The sequence below is a fragment of the Lepidothrix coronata genome, unplaced genomic scaffold (genome assembly GCF_001604755.1).
Source record: "Lepidothrix coronata isolate B3197 unplaced genomic scaffold, Lepidothrix_coronata-1.0 Scaffold111, whole genome shotgun sequence".
In the NCBI taxonomy this organism is placed as follows: domain Eukaryota; kingdom Metazoa; phylum Chordata; class Aves; order Passeriformes; family Pipridae; genus Lepidothrix; species Lepidothrix coronata.
The window spans coordinates 3,057,177-3,076,482 of NW_016690291.1; the positions used below are offsets into that span (position 1 = coordinate 3,057,177).

The 19,306-nt window shown below is 40.0% G+C and overlaps 1 protein-coding gene across 5 annotated transcripts in view; it reads right to left on the minus strand.

Moving 5' to 3' along the window:
* Positions 1-17,824, minus strand: part of PPP2R2C (protein phosphatase 2 regulatory subunit Bgamma) — a 148,804-nt gene extending 130,980 nt beyond the window's left edge. For 2 of the 5 annotated variants that reach the window (XM_017824548.1, XM_017824552.1), the window contains exon 1: positions 6,120-6,687. In XM_017824548.1, coding sequence (XP_017680037.1) covers positions 6,120-6,189 — 70 coding nt within the window. In that variant the 5' untranslated portion in view covers positions 6,190-6,687. Of the gene's footprint in view, positions 1-6,119; positions 6,689-7,359; positions 7,545-17,727 lie in introns of those variants that run through there. The other 3 variants (XM_017824554.1, XM_017824549.1, XM_017824551.1) reach the window with 3 other exon arrangements.
* Between the last annotated feature and the right edge of the window lie 1,482 nt (positions 17,825-19,306).

The window sequence follows — 19,306 nt, forward strand, 5'->3', positions numbered from 1 at the left end:
TTGTTTGTCATGTAGCTAATATTTTAGATCGTTCTTGTCTTTTGTTAATACATCTTATTCACTTCTACAGGACCTTTAACACTATACAGCAACCGAACACATTTATTATTAAATTAGTGAGTGCAAGATCATCTGTTGATTATATATGCATGCAAAGAGAGCCAAGGTTGCCATCAGTCCCTAAGGGCAACCCACCAAGACCAGTGAGCCAGCATTAGAGATTGACTTGGTAACATTTTACAGGGTACATGTGACATTGGTGAATAACTGTCATGTGGAGAACATGACATTAAATGAAGATCCAGGCCAAGTTAACTGCATGCCTTTGAAGCATGTCATGCAGCTCAGAGCAGGTTGAAGTGCTGTCAGGAGATCTAACAACCACTCCTTAAACTAACCTCATCCTTGAAGAGGTAGGTCTTTTGAAGAGGCAGTAGCAAATTAACAGTAACATGTTCCTGCTCTCTGGGAATGCTGGGAACAGCAAACTAAGAAACTAAAGCCCCAGTCTAGGATCAACCGTTCTAATCCCACTGCTGATTTATTATTTCCTCATAAAGTAGAATTGGCAAGTAAAACAGAGACAACGATATTATGAGTGTCTAACAGATGTAGTATGAAAATTATGTCAGTGGAGTACTTTGAATGTGTCGCTGGTACTGCATCATGACAAGTGTTTCTGATGGCGTAATTCACTTCAGCTAAATCTATTCTGCTTTTTCTGGGCTTGTCAGAATAAATCGCTGCCCTGTGTTGCCCATACAGATGTTGCCTTAAATGTCATTGCCTTAAAATGTCTGTGCTATGCAGATACAAGTTTTGAGTAGTACCAGTGTTTGAATTTCCTGCATGCTGAACCACACACCCAGCTGCAGGTTTGAGTGAGTGAGCAAAGGGATTGGGCTTCAGTGCAAGCCAGTGTGACAGCAACGCTCCAGCCCTGCCTCCTCCCAACTAAGCTGCACAAATACAGATTACAGAGTCAGCAACATCACTTGGATGAAATAAACCTTATTAATCCAAATCTTCAAGCCTACCCACAACATTCATATGAATATCATTGTGAATAAAAGAACCAAATCCACGCACAAAAAGACACAACTACATCCTGTATTTAACAAGGGGCAAAGCTATGCTTTAACAAGGTTTACCCCTATTCGTTCTCTCCTTGAGGGAAGAAAAAAATGCAAGTGACTAGATTAAGAATAAGCAATAATTTCTAGGGTCATTCTAAAACTGCTTCTAAATGAATTCTGTAAAAAGATAAAAATCATCAATATTCACAACATAAATCCTGAATTGCTGAAGGTTAAGAGAGGAAGAGTTACCTCTTGCACTTTTCTTAATAAGCAGAAATCAGTGAACTAGACTGACTGGCGGTGAGCCTGAGCTAGTACAGTGGTACCTGTTCACTATATTCATCCAATACTCTCAGGTATTAAACTCTTATTCAAATTATATTTGAGATGCTTATGAAAGAAAAGCTCATAAATAAATTTCTTTCTGGCAGATGAAAATAGATTTCCCTTAACTTTGAACACTGAAGAAAAGAGATATTAACTTCTTTAGTTAAGGCAGAAAAAAGGCCCCAAATTTTTTTTTTATCTGCAGAGGATTTTCCTTTAAAATCATTAGGAAAAAAATTTTTTTTCTTCCTCTATAATAAATATTTCACATGGTTATGATTCAGTATGTTTTACACTACATTGATAATTCTCATTATTCTTCAAATATCGTATTTGAGGAGGTTAATTCACCATTAACATGATTAAGTTTTTCATAGGAGTTAAGCCATATGGAACCAACTGGCTCAATTCAGCCATATAAATGACTGGACAGTGCAGGTCAGCTTCTGCCCCACTGCACCAGTGCAACTCCACTGGCTTCACTTGTATTTGCAGGCCTAGACCAAGATAAGAACCTGTTTCTCTCTAGAAACTGGAAGTATAAGCAACTTTTTATTCCTTCCCAAAACAGGGATCTTCCGGAAGAAGGCAGGGATCAATTCATATGCTAGATGTGCCTGCATGCAACCTGCGACACGCCTTCGCCACCAGAGAAGCATTTCTCCAAGGAAATTTGGGATCATGGAGGTGAACCACATCCTTTAACACAGTTTTGGCAAGAATAGTGCATTTTGTTCATTATTTCTCTGTTAATCACTAAATCAGTAAAATACAGAGTAACTGAATTAACACGGCAGTTGAGCAAAAGAGTGGCACCATTGATTCCTATAGCTTTTTGCCCCTGGCAGGAGTATAGGAACCATACCACACAATTCACTGTTCTGAGTCAGATCTGATTCTTGGCTTATCCCAAGGCCCAGAGACAGTAAAGCACATCAGCAGTCCTGTGAGTTTTACCATTAATCTTAACCACAGGTAACATCAAGGGAACTCTAGGGCTGAAGGACATTCTCTGCCCTCTAAAGCACACAAGATATCCCCCTTCCCCCAACTCACTGTCTACAATTTTCTTGCCCTCTCCCCTAACAGACTCTGTCTGTAAGTGAGGAAGGATCATGTTTCTCCCATCCAGCCCATCTTCTTTTCCCGTGCCTCTCCTCTCTCCTCAATGCTCCTACAGTTGCTGTGGAAATAACACATTGTACTGACCCAACACCTCCTGGGCAGCTGGTTCCCACAGCTGTAGTGGTGCAAAAGGCAATTAAGATAAAACACAGCTCAGCAATGAATCACAAGCCTGAACAGATCTCAGAGGTCATCTAGTCCATTCCTCTGCCCCACGGGAGGCTCAGCTATCCCCATGTCATTTCTTACAGACATCTATGTCACCTGCTTTTAAAAACTTCAGAGATAAAAATTACACAAGCTCCCCAGGCAATATATCCCAGCATTTCACCACTTTCACAAAGAAGTTCAATCTTTCCTCACAGGTCACATTTTCTAGGCCTCAGATCTTTATCCTCTCTTTCTTTACAAGTCTCATCAGGTCTTTTCTGTTTTCCCCCCACAGACAACTCCAATTAAAGCAGCTTGCTTCAAAAACCACTTTTGAAAGCGATCACTGAAAAACTTACTGTATATTGCTGCTGGAATTTCCATTGTGCAACTGTAACATAATTTTAAGACTTTAAATGACAAAATTATTCAAGTCCTGCATGTTTTAATTCCATTTGGTTTATTGCAGTTGTGCATATGAAACAGGAGAAACAGGTCCAAGTAGTCACTGTTCTCATATGTGTGTCTATAATGCCTATTACCAGAAACAGTATAACATCAACAGTGTAACATCAAATCAAAGAACTGCTGAGATTTAAAAACCAATTCCATTTTCCGTAGTCAAGGTAAAGCCACATTTCATACAGACAACCCCAATGTTACAGAATAATGACCTATCAAAGAGATGAAATTTGACTTTGCTCAAGCAAGCAGTTTTGTTAGAACACAGTCCTCTAGCAAGAGCAGAGCAAATCAGACTTGGCTCACAGCTTTCCTATACCCTGAATTCATGTGTCATCTGATTATTTAGGCTTTTTTAAATCACTGAAGAAGTAAAAGAGGAAGAGAGGTAAAGTAAGACTGTAGTTAACCTGCATCTTCTTGATTATTATTGGCTTTACTTTCCTCAGGGAACAGTTAGAGGAAGAATGTACATGTAAAGGCTAGAAATACCTTCTTTGTAAAAGAATTTAGTCTGCTGCATGGACCACCAAGGACAGAGGATACCACTTACCAAGATTTTAATACTCTGAAAACAAGATAAAACTGCAGTTATTCACAAACAACAATGAACTGGTAACTTCTCTAATATACTGAACACAACATAAAGTATTACTTAGTTTTAAATGGTGGATTACAAAAGCCAAAGACCCCAAAAGAAAGACTTAGATTTGAGCCCAAAGAAGTATAACAAAGTAATACATTACTGCCTTTTATATGTATTTTGCTACATGCAGCACTTAACATGTCATGGGACCAAATACAAGGACTGTGGAAGGACTACAGGCCTTTACAGATGAGAAGTGTTTAAGATTGCTTCATCTTTAAGCCGAATCTTTAAACAAAAAATACCCAAAACCCCACAACAGAACAAGCAAAGCACATTTTAAGTATCAGTTCAACTCAGGTATTCATTATGCATTTTGAACAAAGAATATCAATGAGAAATTAAATTTGTGATGTTCCTCTTTGAGTTGAAGGTGTCCCTGGAAAAATTTCACAGATAAATCCATTCCCTCATGATTTCCAAGAGCTTTTAAAACGTGTGGCAATTTCAGATATAACAGATGTGAAGAATTTCATTACACCTGACCAAGTGAGCATTCCCAACAAGCATTAACTAGGTAGAGCTGAAGAACTGCCACTTTGCTACTGCAGGTTTCAAAAACAGATGCCAACATATTTCATGATGACTTCTGATCACAGGAAAAATATAATACAGGCCAATATGGACATTTAAGGTATATTTTGACCCATTTCAGACAAGCCACTCCATGTGCTATCCCAGAAGAATATCTAGTCCTTCTGATTCAAATATCAAGAGAAGATAAAACATGAGAAAAAACTAACACTTGCATCAGCAGTGTCACAAACAATATTAAAGATCTCCATCTAATTTTTAGAACACCCATAACATATAAAATAGAATATAGATTTGCAAAATCCACAAGGAACTATTTTCCTCAGATTACAAAACTGAGACACTTGAAAATTCAATTTTCGACATAGCTGCACATGCACATTAAATATACATCTGAATTTCACCACGTAGCAGGTACACTGCAGTTATTATATTGTGCATTTTGCAGAATCTAAGGCATAAATTTACAAATTTAAGACAAAGTTTCCTCAAATGTTATTACAGGTGACTACATCTCAAAACATAAATCATCATCCTGATAAAAAGTATTAACCAAAACTTCAAAATGAATTTAAAAATTACTGAAACATGAACCAGAGTGCAAAGAATGTCCTTGAGGCAAGATTGGCAAGCAATTACACCAGTCACTGGTAACAATATACTGTATTTTTAATTTTTCTTCTAAAAATCTGCTTTGTGTTCCCAGTATGGCAAAATCGTCCTGCTGTTTTCTACATTCTAAATAATACTGATGTTTTCTACATTCTAAAAAAATTGAAATCATCAATAATCAAGAGAGCATCAGCTGATCACATTTTAGGATGCAGCATGGGAGTATTAAGTGACTGGGCATTGATCAAATGACGACAGAATCTGGAGACTGAGTCTCAAGTAATATTGGTTGACCCTGATGTTAAGTATGTTCATATTATATAAGCCTACACTGAAGTAGTGTTTCTGCTGCTGAAAAGTGCTATTAAAACTGCACATACAAATATATTTGCAAAGTCAAACACCTACAAGCACATTTCTCTTGTTCAATCAATCTTAAAATGGCCTACTCTTAAACCAACTTTCTGGCAGGAAAATACAGACCAGTACCTCACCCGACCATTTCACTGTTCTCAAGGTAAATTCTCTCAGCATTTAATGTGTGTCACCTGCAGGAATATTCCTTTTTATGTAATAACCTACCAGCCATTGAATGGTTTAAAATGAAGGTGCCTTTTCTCATGTACCTTGCACATACACAGGGGATGGAAAGAAGGCAGAAGTATTTCAAAAGATGATGCTTACACATCCCTTCTAAATGTATACGGTTCTCTAGGGAACAATCAACTCAGCAATGTCTGTAACGCTCAGGCTATAATTACCAAAATGAGATGCATAACCTTTATTACACCAGCAAACAGTTAACTTTACAGATTATTTCTCTTACTTTGGTGCTCTCAAATCTTTCATCTTTTTTTTAAAGTAACCAACTGCTTCCAATCTTGCACACTGCAGCTACTGTGCATTCAATGCCAGGTGCTGCACACCTCACGAGCAGAAACTCAGCACAATGCAAGACCTTCTCCAGCCCATATAGTTTCAGATACTGCTGTAGCACGACAGAATGCCTTTGGGGTTTAGCAAATTCAAACACATTCTGTTGCTACATCCCACAGAAAAACGCCTTGACATTCTCCCTGTTTAAAAGAGAAAAAAAGGAAGAGCCTACATCTCCAAACATGACAGTGCATTCCCGGCACAGAATACGCAGTGCAAGAAGAGAATAATGACAGTATTCATGTTACCTTCAGTCACATAGTTGTGGTCTCGCAGAAAGCTGTGGTTAATTTTCCGTGTGTCCGTGTCCTCGCCCATTTACAGCAGGATTACTCAGCATGCCTATCCGCAGTGGACTGATAGCATCAGCAGAGGTCGTCACAAGAGCACCATCCATGCTGCCACTGCCTAGCAGAGGCGGGGAACACACCGGGCCACTGAGCACAGCATAATGAGAGCTAGTGAGGCAGCACAGATTGGGGGGGCGAATAACGATCGGGTTAAAAAAAAAAAAAAGGGGGGGGGGGGGGGGAAAAAAAAGAAGGGGGGGGGGGGGGGGGGAAAAAGAAGTAGCGGGAAAAAGCCGGAGGGAGAAGGGAAAGACGGCTCCGAGAAATTACGACTGCAGAAAGCCAGTAGGGAGCTTGCGTGAAGGCAGCACAGGCACTTCTCCCACAGTTAAAGAATAACCCCGTGGTTCAGCCAGGCAGGTACTCCTTAAACAAGTGCCCCCGCAGCGTCTCCTCCAGGCGGCTGGTGCCGGGCTGGCGGTGCCGCTGGCAGGTGGCGATGCGCGGACTGCAGCAGGACCCGCCCGGAGCGGGCTCGGGCCGCGCCGCTGTCACACGCCGGTGCTGCATCAGCGCTGGCCCCTCCCCGCCCGCGGCCCGCCCGCGCCGCATCTGCATGGAGCGAGGTGAAAAATGGGACTGCAGGTAATCATCTCGGCTCCGCTGCCGGGAACACGGGCGAGGAAAAAACACCGAGGGAGAGAGGGAGGGGGGAGGATGAGGGAGAAGAAACTTCAAGGCGCCTAAAAGGGTTTGCATCGACACGTACCGCACACTAATACGCGGCCACGGTTTTGTGCTAGTCGTGCTGTCATCTGCAGCAAAAGCAACAGTCGTTCAATGTCAGCCTGGATAAATGCTACTGAAATTGCCAAATATCTGCCTATGCAAAAGGATTTGTTAGAGTCAAGGCAACCATTCAGAAAAAGTAAGATAAAATAACTGTTATTCATCTTTTTTTACCCCCAGTTTGTAAATAAATTACAAATTACAAAGTATTAAAAAATGAGGGGCAGAAAACCTCTGTATCTTCCCTGTACAGGAAAGAAAAGCTGGACAAAGGGAATGTTTGCAGGTCATGAGGTTTTCTTAAAACTGCTACTCTCTTTCACTGCATTATCCTATCATCTTGAAAAAGCCATGTTGAAATATGTATACTCAGAAATAGGAACATAAGTAGAAGAGGAAAATTACTCACCTGTATTATAAAATAAAGCTTGCTCTTTAGTCCAGATGTTTAATGGCTTATATTACAGCAAAATTCTCTCCTTTAGCTTTCAGTATCTGTTCAAGAAACCACAAACCACCACTACAGCATGCTAAGGGAGTCCACAGTCACAGAACCAATTTAGGGGAGAGAAGAACAGTCCTGTGCTCTAGGCCCTGGAATTGCACACAAAAAATACAATCCAGTTGTCAGCATTACTACAGTATTTTCTGTAACTTTGAACAAATCTTGAAATTTTTTGCTGTTTCGGTTTTATTTCTTTCTAAAGAAGCTAGAACATACAGTTTTTGAAGGAAAATTCAACTACCCTGCTACTACTATAAACAGGCATGTGACATTGGAAAAAGTCGAGAACTATGTAAAAACCTACCCAGGGATAAATGTCTAATTTCAGAATGAAGTAAGACTGGGAGGGGAAAGAAGAATGACTTTCTTCTTTTTCTCATGAATAAATAAAACAGAACCATCTCCAACCTTACCAATAAATATTATAAAATCTTCACATTTGAGCAGGTGGAAAAGTAAAGAAGTTATTCAATACTTGCACCTCTATAAAACATTTTATTTATATGCAGGTTTTGTGGGTGACAATACTAGAAATGATATTTCTGCATTGAGAGTATCAGTCAATACTGTGCAGTACCAGCAGCTCTCCAGTGTCCACCCTATCCTCTTCAGAAATGAGGAAGGAGGCCTTGCAAACACTTGCATTTATTTTGTATAAAATGGTTCTAACCTATGTGATGGTGCTGGTGTATTCTGCCATTCCCTGACACGTTATGTTATCATCTTGGATTTGTTTTTCCAAAGGAAAGGGTCTATGAGCAATATGCACTGCACACGAAATCCCAGCTCCACCCAAGTCCTTGGCAAAGAGCGCAACAAACAGCCAGCTTACACTCAACTATTAACACCGTGGTTAGACAGGTCTGGGTCAAGAAGGCACTTCCCCTTCAGCATCTGTGCAGGAGACAGTCAAACTGCCTGGTAACCTAGGTACTTCTGTTAGGAACCTGAGCTCCTTATATACTCAGTGTCATTTAAACCTCTCATTCTCCCTTTTGTATATTGGATGCTTACGTTTCTCACTAAGGCACCCACGTTAGATAACAGCATTAGAATCATAGAATCATATCAGATTGGAAAAGACCCTTAAAATCATCAAGTCCCACCATTAACACAGCACTGCCAAGACCAGCACCCATGTCCCCAAGTCCCACATCTACACGTCTTTTAAATACCTCCAGGGACAGAGACTCCATCACTTCCCTGGGCAGCCTTATCCAGTGCGTGACAACCCTCTCAGTGAACAAATTTTTCCTAATATCCAATCTAAACCTCCCCTGGTGAAACTTGAGGCCATTTCCTCTCATCCTATTGCTAGTTGCCTGGGAGAACAGACCAGTCCTCACTGGGCTACAACATCCTTTCAGGTAGAGAGCAATAAGGTCTCCTCTGAGCCTCCTTCTCTCCAGGCTAAACACTCCCAGCTCCCTCAGCCACTCCTCATCAGACTTGTGCTCCAGACCCTTCACCAGCCAGCTCCCTCAGTACCCTCAGGTGAATCCCATCCAGCCCCATAGGCTTGTGAGTGTCTAAGTTGCATAGGAGATCAATGATCATTTCCCCTTGGATTATCAGAGTTTCGTTCTGCACCCCGTCGTCCAGCTCAGGGGGCTGGGTACCCGAGAACAACTGGTCTCACTATTAAAGACTGAGGCAAAGAAGGCATTAAGTACCTCAGCCTTTTCCTCATTCTTTGTCACTATGCTTCCCCTTGCATTCAGTAAAGGATGGAGATTCTCTTTAGCCCATCCTTTGTTGCTGATGTATCGCAGAGTGTGGATTCCTCTGTGGAGGTAACACTGAGCAGCTTTCCTCCCATCACTGTGATGATGCTAAAACTGAAAGAAACGTCACCTTGCAGGGCATTTGATCCCAAAAATCAAGCAGCACAATTCAGTAAGAAGGCACAGGAACAATTTATATCTACAAATATACAGAAAATGAATATGTGTTCTGAGAAAAATAATTATATAAAAAATTTATTACTGAAAATAAATCCATAATAAATTATGTGAATGTTGTGTAAAATCTCAAAAAAAGTCAAACTGACAGTCTGTGAAAAAACACCAGGAATCATTTTCTTTGTAAATACCTCTAAATTTCTGTGACCAGCGTGTCTGCAATTTCTACAGCGCTTGAGAGAATTCTGCCCTTCCTGCTGTTCCTGCTCTTCCATGTAAGCTTGCCAATCACTGTCCTTTATTTGTCCTCAATCAGTTGAAGCTTTACAATTTCTGTGATCTATCATTTTGAGCCTCCTCCCATTATTTGTAAGGTGTAATTTAAGCAGTTCAAGATGTTTTCATTTTTTCTAGGAGCCAAGTAGACATTTTTTTCTCAAGTCCAAAATAATAACTCCCATCCAGAGATAATTTTCTCCACTCACCATTTGAATAAGAGAGGTTCACAGACAACTTTCTTAGGCATCACATAGGGGGCAAATCGCACTTACCTTTACCTTCCAATTTCTAAGTTAAAAAAAATCTCATAAGGTGGAACAGAATGAGGAGGAAGCCTTTAGCAAAAACACTAGACAATATTCCCTGTGTGCATGCAAATGCTTTCCCCAAGATTATGAGCCAAATCCTTACTGTGTGGCAAATATTAGCAGTCCACTGACTTAAGTAGGTCAGTTCACATGAGAAAGATTAGCAAAATTCTGCTCTAAATTTGTAGCACAACGGAAATTTGTGAGCCAGCATTTGCAGATAACTAGCTGTGCCATTTAAAAATGCTATTTTTTTATCAATCCCAGCAATAACCTACATAATTTCATTCAGTCAAATACCCAGAGAGAAGGTGTGCAGGAGGGAGGAACCTTTAATCAAAAATATATTGGTCATTTGGACTTTCATAGTAGTTCATAGTCGTACCCATAAAACAACACACTAACTGAGCTGAATACTGTAAAAAAGGGTGCCCTATCCTGAAGAATTTATAAGTACACCATAAAATGGAAGAGCCATATACAGATCAGCAGAGACATTTAAGTAAACAGAGTCATTAATGAGGATGGAGTCCTGGTTTAGAGCTTTCTTCAAAAGGAGGTCATTAGAGACTGTGGAGAGCAGCAATACATTAAAACTGGATTCAAGAAGTTGAAAAACAACTGCATAACAAGAATAAAGTGAGCTTAGAGGTAAGAGGAGGAAGACTGGCTAGCAGATCAAGGAGGAAAGTAAAAGACAAGGGCAGGCATGACACAGATGCCAATACAGACTGCAGGTGTCAATAAGAGAGCAAAGTAAAAAAAACCTGGATCTGTGCCAGGAAGAGAAAAATCTGATAGCACAGGGAGAGAAAAATATTTGAGGAGATGAATATACATGTATTTCCCTTTGTCACAGTTTTGGGCAGAAGAACTGGAGAAAGGGGAAGGTAGAGGGCAAAACCAAAACCAAAATCAAGCAAACTAAGCTTTGTCAGACACTGAGAGCACAGCCTTTAATAATTAAAACTCGCAATATCCGAAATAAAGCATCATCAGGTACTCCAAGTCTCCTGCTTACTACCCCTGAATTCATCACTCTCTCTGAATTAGAACAATTAAGCTTGAACTGCAATCAAAAGAAATAGCTATTGAATACTTACATATTTTCTTTGTCTAACTAAACTTCTCATATACAGATCATTCTGTACTTCATTTGGTAAAGTACAGTGGCTTTAAATGAAATGGAACTGAATTTTGAATTGGCACAGAACTTTGAGTTACTTATTTTTGAAGAACAAGGGATTTAAAGAACTCTGATAGTAAAAAACCCTTAGAAGTTACACAAATTGCACCAAACCCAGACTATCTTAAAATATTACCTTAATTTAATGTTGCTGAAGTCAGTGGCAGTTTTTAAGAGCTTTGACAGCATTTGCTTCTAACCATATCCTAATATTTGCAAACTGTGTGAAATAGTACAAAGTTTCTCTTCTCATCTTCAGATGGAATAAGATAACACATCAGTCAACTACATAAAAAATACAACACAATATTTAGCTAACCTTTGACAATTATAGCTCATTGCAACTGAGTGTGCTCACCAAAAGAGAGCATTTATAACCCAGATGTTCTCTCCCTTTATGCATATCTGGTCTATGTACAGAGATGTGAAATGCTCAGCTACTGACTTCTCCAGTTAGGCCTTCAGCAAAACAGCCATGCAGTTCATTTATTTTTTCATAATGTCCAGGAAAATAAGATTATGTAGTACAGTCATGTTTCTGTTTGAAATAGTGGAGCTCGTTGGCTGCCTTTCATTTAAAAGGATAAAGCAACAAGGAACATGATAAAAAGCTACTCCCCTGGTCTTCCTCCAGCCCTGCTCAGAGAAGGGACTTGGAGCTCTCAGCCAGGGATAAGACAGCAAACCCACTCCCTCAAGTTTGAGTAATTTTCCTTCTCACTATTTGAAAGTGCTGACTTTAAAACTGTGGTTTTCCCTGCTATTTGTCCTTTCTTAGTACTTGTGTCCAGAATGAACATTCAGTCTGGATCATACCCTTCCCTATACTGAGACTAGATCTAAACTGCAAATTGCAACAGCTAATGTTAACCAACGCTTGCTTTAAACAAGTTAGAGCCTTAAAAACCAACCAACCCTGATGGCAGAGACCTGAGCACGAGCTCTGTGCCTTGGAGGGAAGTTACCCCACATGTGATTAAAGCAGCAGCAGCACAAACATCTTTCCACCACTGCTTATTTTGAAGACATTCAAGTACAGCTCATCACATGATGCCTACTTGCAAGGGAATTAAGCTAATGGCTTTATGATAGTAGTAAGTGTATCATAAATTACTCTGATAAAAGTGTGCCTTAAAAATAAATATCTGCATTCCCATACACTTCTGAAGTCCTTTTTATATTTGTCTAATAGCCAAATATAACATAAAATACAGCACTACCATGCAGTTCCTTTATGATTTCTGGCAGCTGAACAAAAACAAATAGAAACTGCCAAAAGCTAACATAAAAAGGAATAGAAGAAAAATTATATCAATCATAGCTCTCAAGTAAAAATTAATTTTGTCTTATTCTAACACCTCAACAGTAACCATTTAGAATCTTTACATGTATAGCATTTAATTCATATTTCAATACACAGTCATCAGTTGCATTTAATATTTTCTATTTAAAAGTATTATGTAGCTCAACAATTTTGAAAAAACTAATGGCTGCTATCATAATTGGAAAATATTTCATTATTCAAAAAGGGGAAGTTTCTACAACACACTACCTTTTGCTGTGTTAAACCTAAAAATAACACCTGCCCAGAAGAAGTAATTTATTTTTAGTTACATACTCTAGACACAGAGTATGTAGAGTAAAACTAATGCCTCCCAGCACCTGGTGATTTTAGAAAGCAAGAAATTAAAAGTCATCATTGAGCAATTTAAATTACAGAAGCCAACTTCCGTCAGCGACTTTCACCCTGTCTGTTCCGGTGAACACTGACTGCATAAGGATCCTTAGCAGAGCCAGCACCACTTCAAGGTCTGCAGAAAGCCAGAGCATGGGATGAAGTGAATACACACCATGCTCACAGTTTTTCACACAGGAACCAGCAGTTCTGCTCTTCTTTTTCTGTGATGTGCTGATGGTAGCGGTGAAACTAATCAATATGGAGAGCTCTGGGACGAATTTATTGATTTTTAAAAACTGAGAGAATGCAGCCAGCATATTTGGACATAAAGGTTCCTGCAAGAAGTCTCCCCGCAGCAGAGAAGATGCCCTGAGCTATGACACTCTTGTGCCCCCAGGATGCCTCTCTGTGATACAAGCTCCTCTCTAGGGCTACTGTATCCCTCTGGCTGGAAAGAAATACATTTCCCCATCCTACCACAGCAGCTGCAAACCATAGCCCCCTCCTAACTCCATAAGGGCATGTTAATCCACAATCTCACAACCTACACTGGCCACTGCTTTCAGGTTTTCCCTCTGGAGAAAGGAAGAATTTGGAAAGATAAAGCTTCCTATCTACTGGCTTGGGTCTGGCCGGAGCAAGCTTGCAGCTGAAGAGCCAGAGCTGTATTAGAAAAACCAACTGCATCTTTGCACTGTCCTTTTGTGGTTTAAAATCACATCTAAAACAAATCCTACAACCTATCAGATAATGAGCCCAAAGAACCAGGTAACAAGAGCATGAAGAAATTCCAGTTCTGCACACTCTAGGGGCAAGTTTTAGTTTGGCAACCTTCAGAATACTGTAACAGATTTCAGCAAGATCTAGGCTTAGCTAGAGATGGAAAGCAAGGCTGCAAAATCATAGGGGAAGGAAATGTAGAAAGAACAGACAAGATGCCAAAAAGAAGAAGCTGGACGTTTTCCCAGAATTTACTAATTTGGAGATGAAGCCTATTCAGTGACTGCAGCAGGAATGGGAAGAGTGGTCCAAGGGAAAGAGCACAGGACGAGGAATCAAAGACCAAGCACTAATGCTGTCTTTGAGGCTTTAGCCATGACATTTAACTTTCTTACTCTTCTTTTTCACTTTTCCACTGTATTGCCTATTTAAACCAAAAATTACAAGGGCTTCCCCACTACAGTTAGCAAATGGAGACTGATGCAGAACCCCTGAGCACTGTTGATACTTATGAGACACTGTTCCTAGCTAATAAAGCTCATCTGTTCCTAAAACAAGCTTCTGTGTCCTCTAAAACATGAAGCGGATTATTTACTCCACTGCAAACAGCATCACAGAAAAAGACAACATATAAACTGCAGCCTTCTTGAAGAAGGGTTCAAGACAAGTCCCACATAGAAAACCTATCAGTGACAGCGCCTGTCACTGTGCCAAGCAAGCCAGGGGCCTTGGTGGACAAATTAAAATACAGCCTGAAGAGGAAAGCAGGACTGGGGACAAGTGTTGAAACAAATGCTTCAAACCAAGCCTTAACTTTCAGCAGAGGTTACTCTGCTCCAAAGTTTCTCAAATTGAAATACCAATACAAATAAAAAAATATTCCAAAGAAGAATTATGTTACGTTTGGTATCATTGCATTACATGCTGGAGAAAGCATACTACTAATTTTGCTAATTTAGTTTAGTTTTATAAATACTTTAAACAGATGTTAATTAACTCATACATACAGCATCACTTGCATGTTGCCTCATACCTCATGTACGACTTTCTCTCTAAAGGGACACCTATGACAGCATTCTCCCTCTGAATTACCCTTTAACATCAGTAACTCACTACCATGTTCTCTGGTAGTGAATGTATGTCTCTACATGCAGGCCTATAAAATCCTGATGCATATAGCTTATTCAAACTAACATTGTTACGTTATGCCTTTTTATGCCCACAAACAAAGCAGAAAATGTATCCACACTACTAAAAAATTATGAACCTGTAAAGCAGCAATTGATCCTAAAAAGGATAGTTAAAATCCTGCTGGAAAGGTCTGGAAAGTATGAAGGGAAGATGTTTCAGTGGCTGTTCATGATGGACGGATCAGAGGCATCAGAGCACACAGCACCAGAGGCTGCTGATGGGGACTGTCACAACAGTGGAGCCTCAGGAGCTGAACCGCAGCTGCCTCCCCGGCAAGTCACCCAGCACACTGTCACAAATGCTTTCCAGACAAGACCTATCACTGCACAGCCAGGAGAGCCTGCCATTACAAAACTAACTTCATACCCTAAGACAAGATGACCCACATCCCAAATAACTTTGTAGATGTCAGGCTCTGGAGTGGGACATGAAGCCTGCTGAGACTGAAAAGCCTGAAAAAAGACCAACAGAGAACCTACAAATGGTGTGAAATAATTACAGAATTGTCACTTGAAGGCACTGGACAATCCAAGGAAATATTGTCATAAAACACAGATCAGAAAGTGGCCTGAAAAAGGAATTTATAGCAGGGATACAGGCACTGTCAGAACTCCTTTAGACTGTGTAGATATGTTTGTGTGCATATTTGTCCAAGACAGAAACTGGAAGACAGGAAGAAAAGCAAGTGTGAACAGTATTCAAACCCACGCTAAGGGTCATCTACATCTTTTCTGAAAAGCAATGGACCAAAACATTTCAGCAGTACCCTGGTGTGGCATCTGGGTGGTGAGTCAAAACATGAGGAAAGGAAAGCAGTTTGTAGAACAGGTTCCAAAACTCAGCATGCTGAAAAGATTAAGCCAATAAGATACAGAAATCTCAAGAGATGGAGCTTGAACGACCTAAACAGAAAAAAAAAATCAAGAGAAAAGTCATCAAAACAGGTACAAAGAAACAAACTTTCAGTGTTGCACAAAAACAAGTGATAAAACAGGAAATTGTTTTAAATACCATGGCCTGTCATAAAATATCAGAAGCTGACTGAGAATTTGTAACACCTCTAAAATATTCATCAGAAACTGCAGTGATAGGACCAGGAGTAATGAGTGCAAATCGAAAGAGAGGAAATTTAGGTTAGATATTAGGAAGAAATTCTTTACTGTGAGGGTGATGAGGCACTGGAGCAGGTTGGCCAAGGAGGTTGTGGATACCCCAATCCTGGAAGTGTTCAAGGCCAGGTTGGACAAGGCCTTGAGCAACCTGGTCTAGTGGGAGGTGTCCCTGCCCATGGCAGGGGGCCTGGGACTAGATGATCTAAAAAGTCTATTCCAACCCCTTAACATTCTATGATTCTATGATTTGTGAGACTTAAAAAAATAATTAAAAATCAAATCAACATAGTAGGTTGTATTCACTCTTACATTAAAAATGCAAACCATAGCCACTCTTCCTAACATTTTGCTAATTCAGATCTCAAAATATTTCAGGAGATAACAGTTCAGGAACAATTCCTGCTTGTGGCAAGTCTGTTAAACAAAATCAACATACAGGATCATTTATTACGGTTTTTGAATTCCAGACAGTGATAAAAAAATGACAGTTTTGAAGTGAACTTAGCCCAGAAGACTATGCTTTTCACAAGACCACAGAGAAATGACATGGCATATGACAGGACATTCAGCCTGACTCCTTGCTTCCACCAAAGGAATTAATTAATTCAGATAGGCATAGTGCACACAGCTCTTTCTCCAGCATTACACCACAGTGAGTAGTTACATATTTCTCTGTTCTACAGTAACTAAGGTGACATGTGAATCCAGCCATTTGGAAGCGCCTGCAGACCCCAGCCATCCTGGGCCACGGAGAAGGCACTGCTGCAAAAAGCAAAAAAGCTGTTCTAGAAAATGATACATTCCTAAATTTTTTCCTTGTACATAATATTAACTGCAATATTGTTGAAACATCCTCAAGAGAGAGGAAATCTCTCAAAAAACTAATTGTGTCAATATAAACAAGGATTTTGCTGTTAGCCTTTCCTCCTGATCATCCAAATATTTAAATTACTGTAGCATCTGAACTACAGTAAAAAATGCTACACTCGCTCTAAGAACTGCAATTTCTGAAATAAAATTCACTTGATAAAACAAAAGCTAAAAATAAATTCAAGCTATTTTAAAAAGAAGAAAAAAAATAAACCACCACTCAACAGAAAACAAACACATAAGCATTCAATGGTGTGAGGACAAAAAAGTAATTTGTATGCAGAAATGTAGAAAGAAAGACAGTACTGAATGACAACAGAAGTTTGCAACACATATTAAGCCCCAAATTTTGAGGAGTATGAAACCCCATACTACATTGCAGTAAAGAGCAAATGCACCTAAATGTTGTGTTCCACTTCTGGCCGCCCTCACACCGACAGCAGCGATCAAAATTCAGAAAAACAGAATAAATCACAGAGGTGGAACATTGGAATCTGAGAATTCCAAGGTAAACAAAGACTGAAAAGACTCCTGTAGGAATAATTTGAAAGGCGTGGAAGCACAAATATCAAATGAAATCATTTTTATTGTGGCTCAAGACATAGTAAGCGCAAATTAAATTAAAGGAAAACACGTTGCTCATTTTGAGCTATACTTACAAGGGAACATACAAGTGGAAAGTTATTAATTGATCTTGCAACATAATAAAGGACTAAGCACCCAAAAATTAAGTGTTGCAATAAAAACAACAGAGGCACAGGGCACCAAGGAGAATCTGGAAATGGGGGGTGGAAGTGCTCAGCCTGTCCAGTGCAGAAACTGCCCACTCAGGGGGAGCTCTCTAGAACCAGCACCTGAAAACACTGACCAGAAACACACATCCATTCCTTTCCAGAGCTCACAGGTCTCAAATAAGGTCACAAAGGAGACGTGCTCACTGATATAAGATCTACAGCCTCAATATTAATACAGTCCTAATAGCTGGTGACACTGAATATTCCCTGAAAAAACTGGGAGACAGTCTTACCTTATTAGATAATTGTGTGCTGATAACTCATATGAGAAATCCAGTATCATTTCATTTTAGTTCAAGGGAAAACATCTGGGTATGGACATTTACCATATCTCCTGCTGAAGCTGCACCTGGTATTAACAAAAAATGCAGTATTTGTAGAACCAGAAATTATCCTAACTAAAAAGAACACAAATCTGTGTCTTTATGATGGAGATGCTCACCATAGCCTGGAAATCTGGGGCTTTTTGAGCCAAACTTGAGGTCAGCTCCAAGTTTTTGCACTGGCAATTACTTTACATAACAGAGAAACAATCATTCGAACAGTATGTGGAAACACAGCTACACTGCAACTGTGTGTACGAGGAAATTCAACTTGGCAAAGCTGGGGAACAGGAGCCCCCACCCAACAGAGGCCAAAACGCTCCAGCATAACTTACTGATAGAGAAGAAAGGTCTGCTAAGCAAAAGCAAGCCCTTGTGCACCAATAACCACTTTAGAAAAAAAGAAGGGAGCGGGGGGGCCATTTAATAGTACAATTTTTGCTAAACTCTGCAAAACTATATTTAGCCTTACTTACAGTCAGACAGGGACTAACCCAGTTGCTGAGCAAGCATAAGTGTTAGGTCTTAACACATCTGCAGTCTGTAACAGAATGAACTCATTTCAACTAATGAACTGCCACACCAGCACAACGAAAAGACCAAAGCATGGGAAAAGTAATGCAATAATGGTATGCTTAAGACAATTATAAATCAAAGAAAAGAGGATGATATCTCTAAGCTTTAAGGAACAACTCCCTAGGGAAGGATGAGGAAGACTATCTATGAGACATCTTGCCTAAGGGCGCAGTGACCAGTGATCTGAGGACTGGAACTGAAGCAGTAAAAAAGTGAGCAGTGTGGGAAATCAGGGAAGTAAGCTATGGTTGTGGCAGTTTGAACAGAATAAAGGAAAATTCAAAAGTCAACAAGGTGGGCATAGCAAAAGAGGATCAACACTGCAAACCACTACAGCAGAGAACTGACTTTTGTAGAGGTGAGTACTTCCCTGAAAAACCTTGATGCATCAGAGGGATGTCCTTCTATCCCTCATGCCATGAGTGTGGTCTATATGGCCTAAGGAAGAGGGTTTGCGTATCTTAGGGGTTGGGAGGGCATAAGCATCTGGAAGTAAAGGTAACTACCATAATGGCAAAATTACAGACTCACAGAATGGTTAAGATTGGAAGGGAGCACTGGAGGTCATCTAGTCCAACCTCCCTGCTCCAGTAGGGTCTCCTAGAGCACATTACTCAGGACTGTGTCCAGACAGCTTTTGAGTATCTCCAGAGAAAGAAATGAAATTACATATGTTAATGACTATAGGCTGTTCCTCATACTTGCTGCCATTTATGTAATCTCTTTAGTTACAGAATTCCTCTGCCAACAACCCCACTGTCATTCTTATCATAACCTCCTTCACAGTCTGATTGCTGACTCTGCCTGTGATCCCGACTTGTTCTGATTATCCCATAGCTAAGTGCCACTGATTTTTAGCTGTCATTGCTCTGCTTTGTCCATAAACACTGTCAACCTGCATAAGCTTATAAAA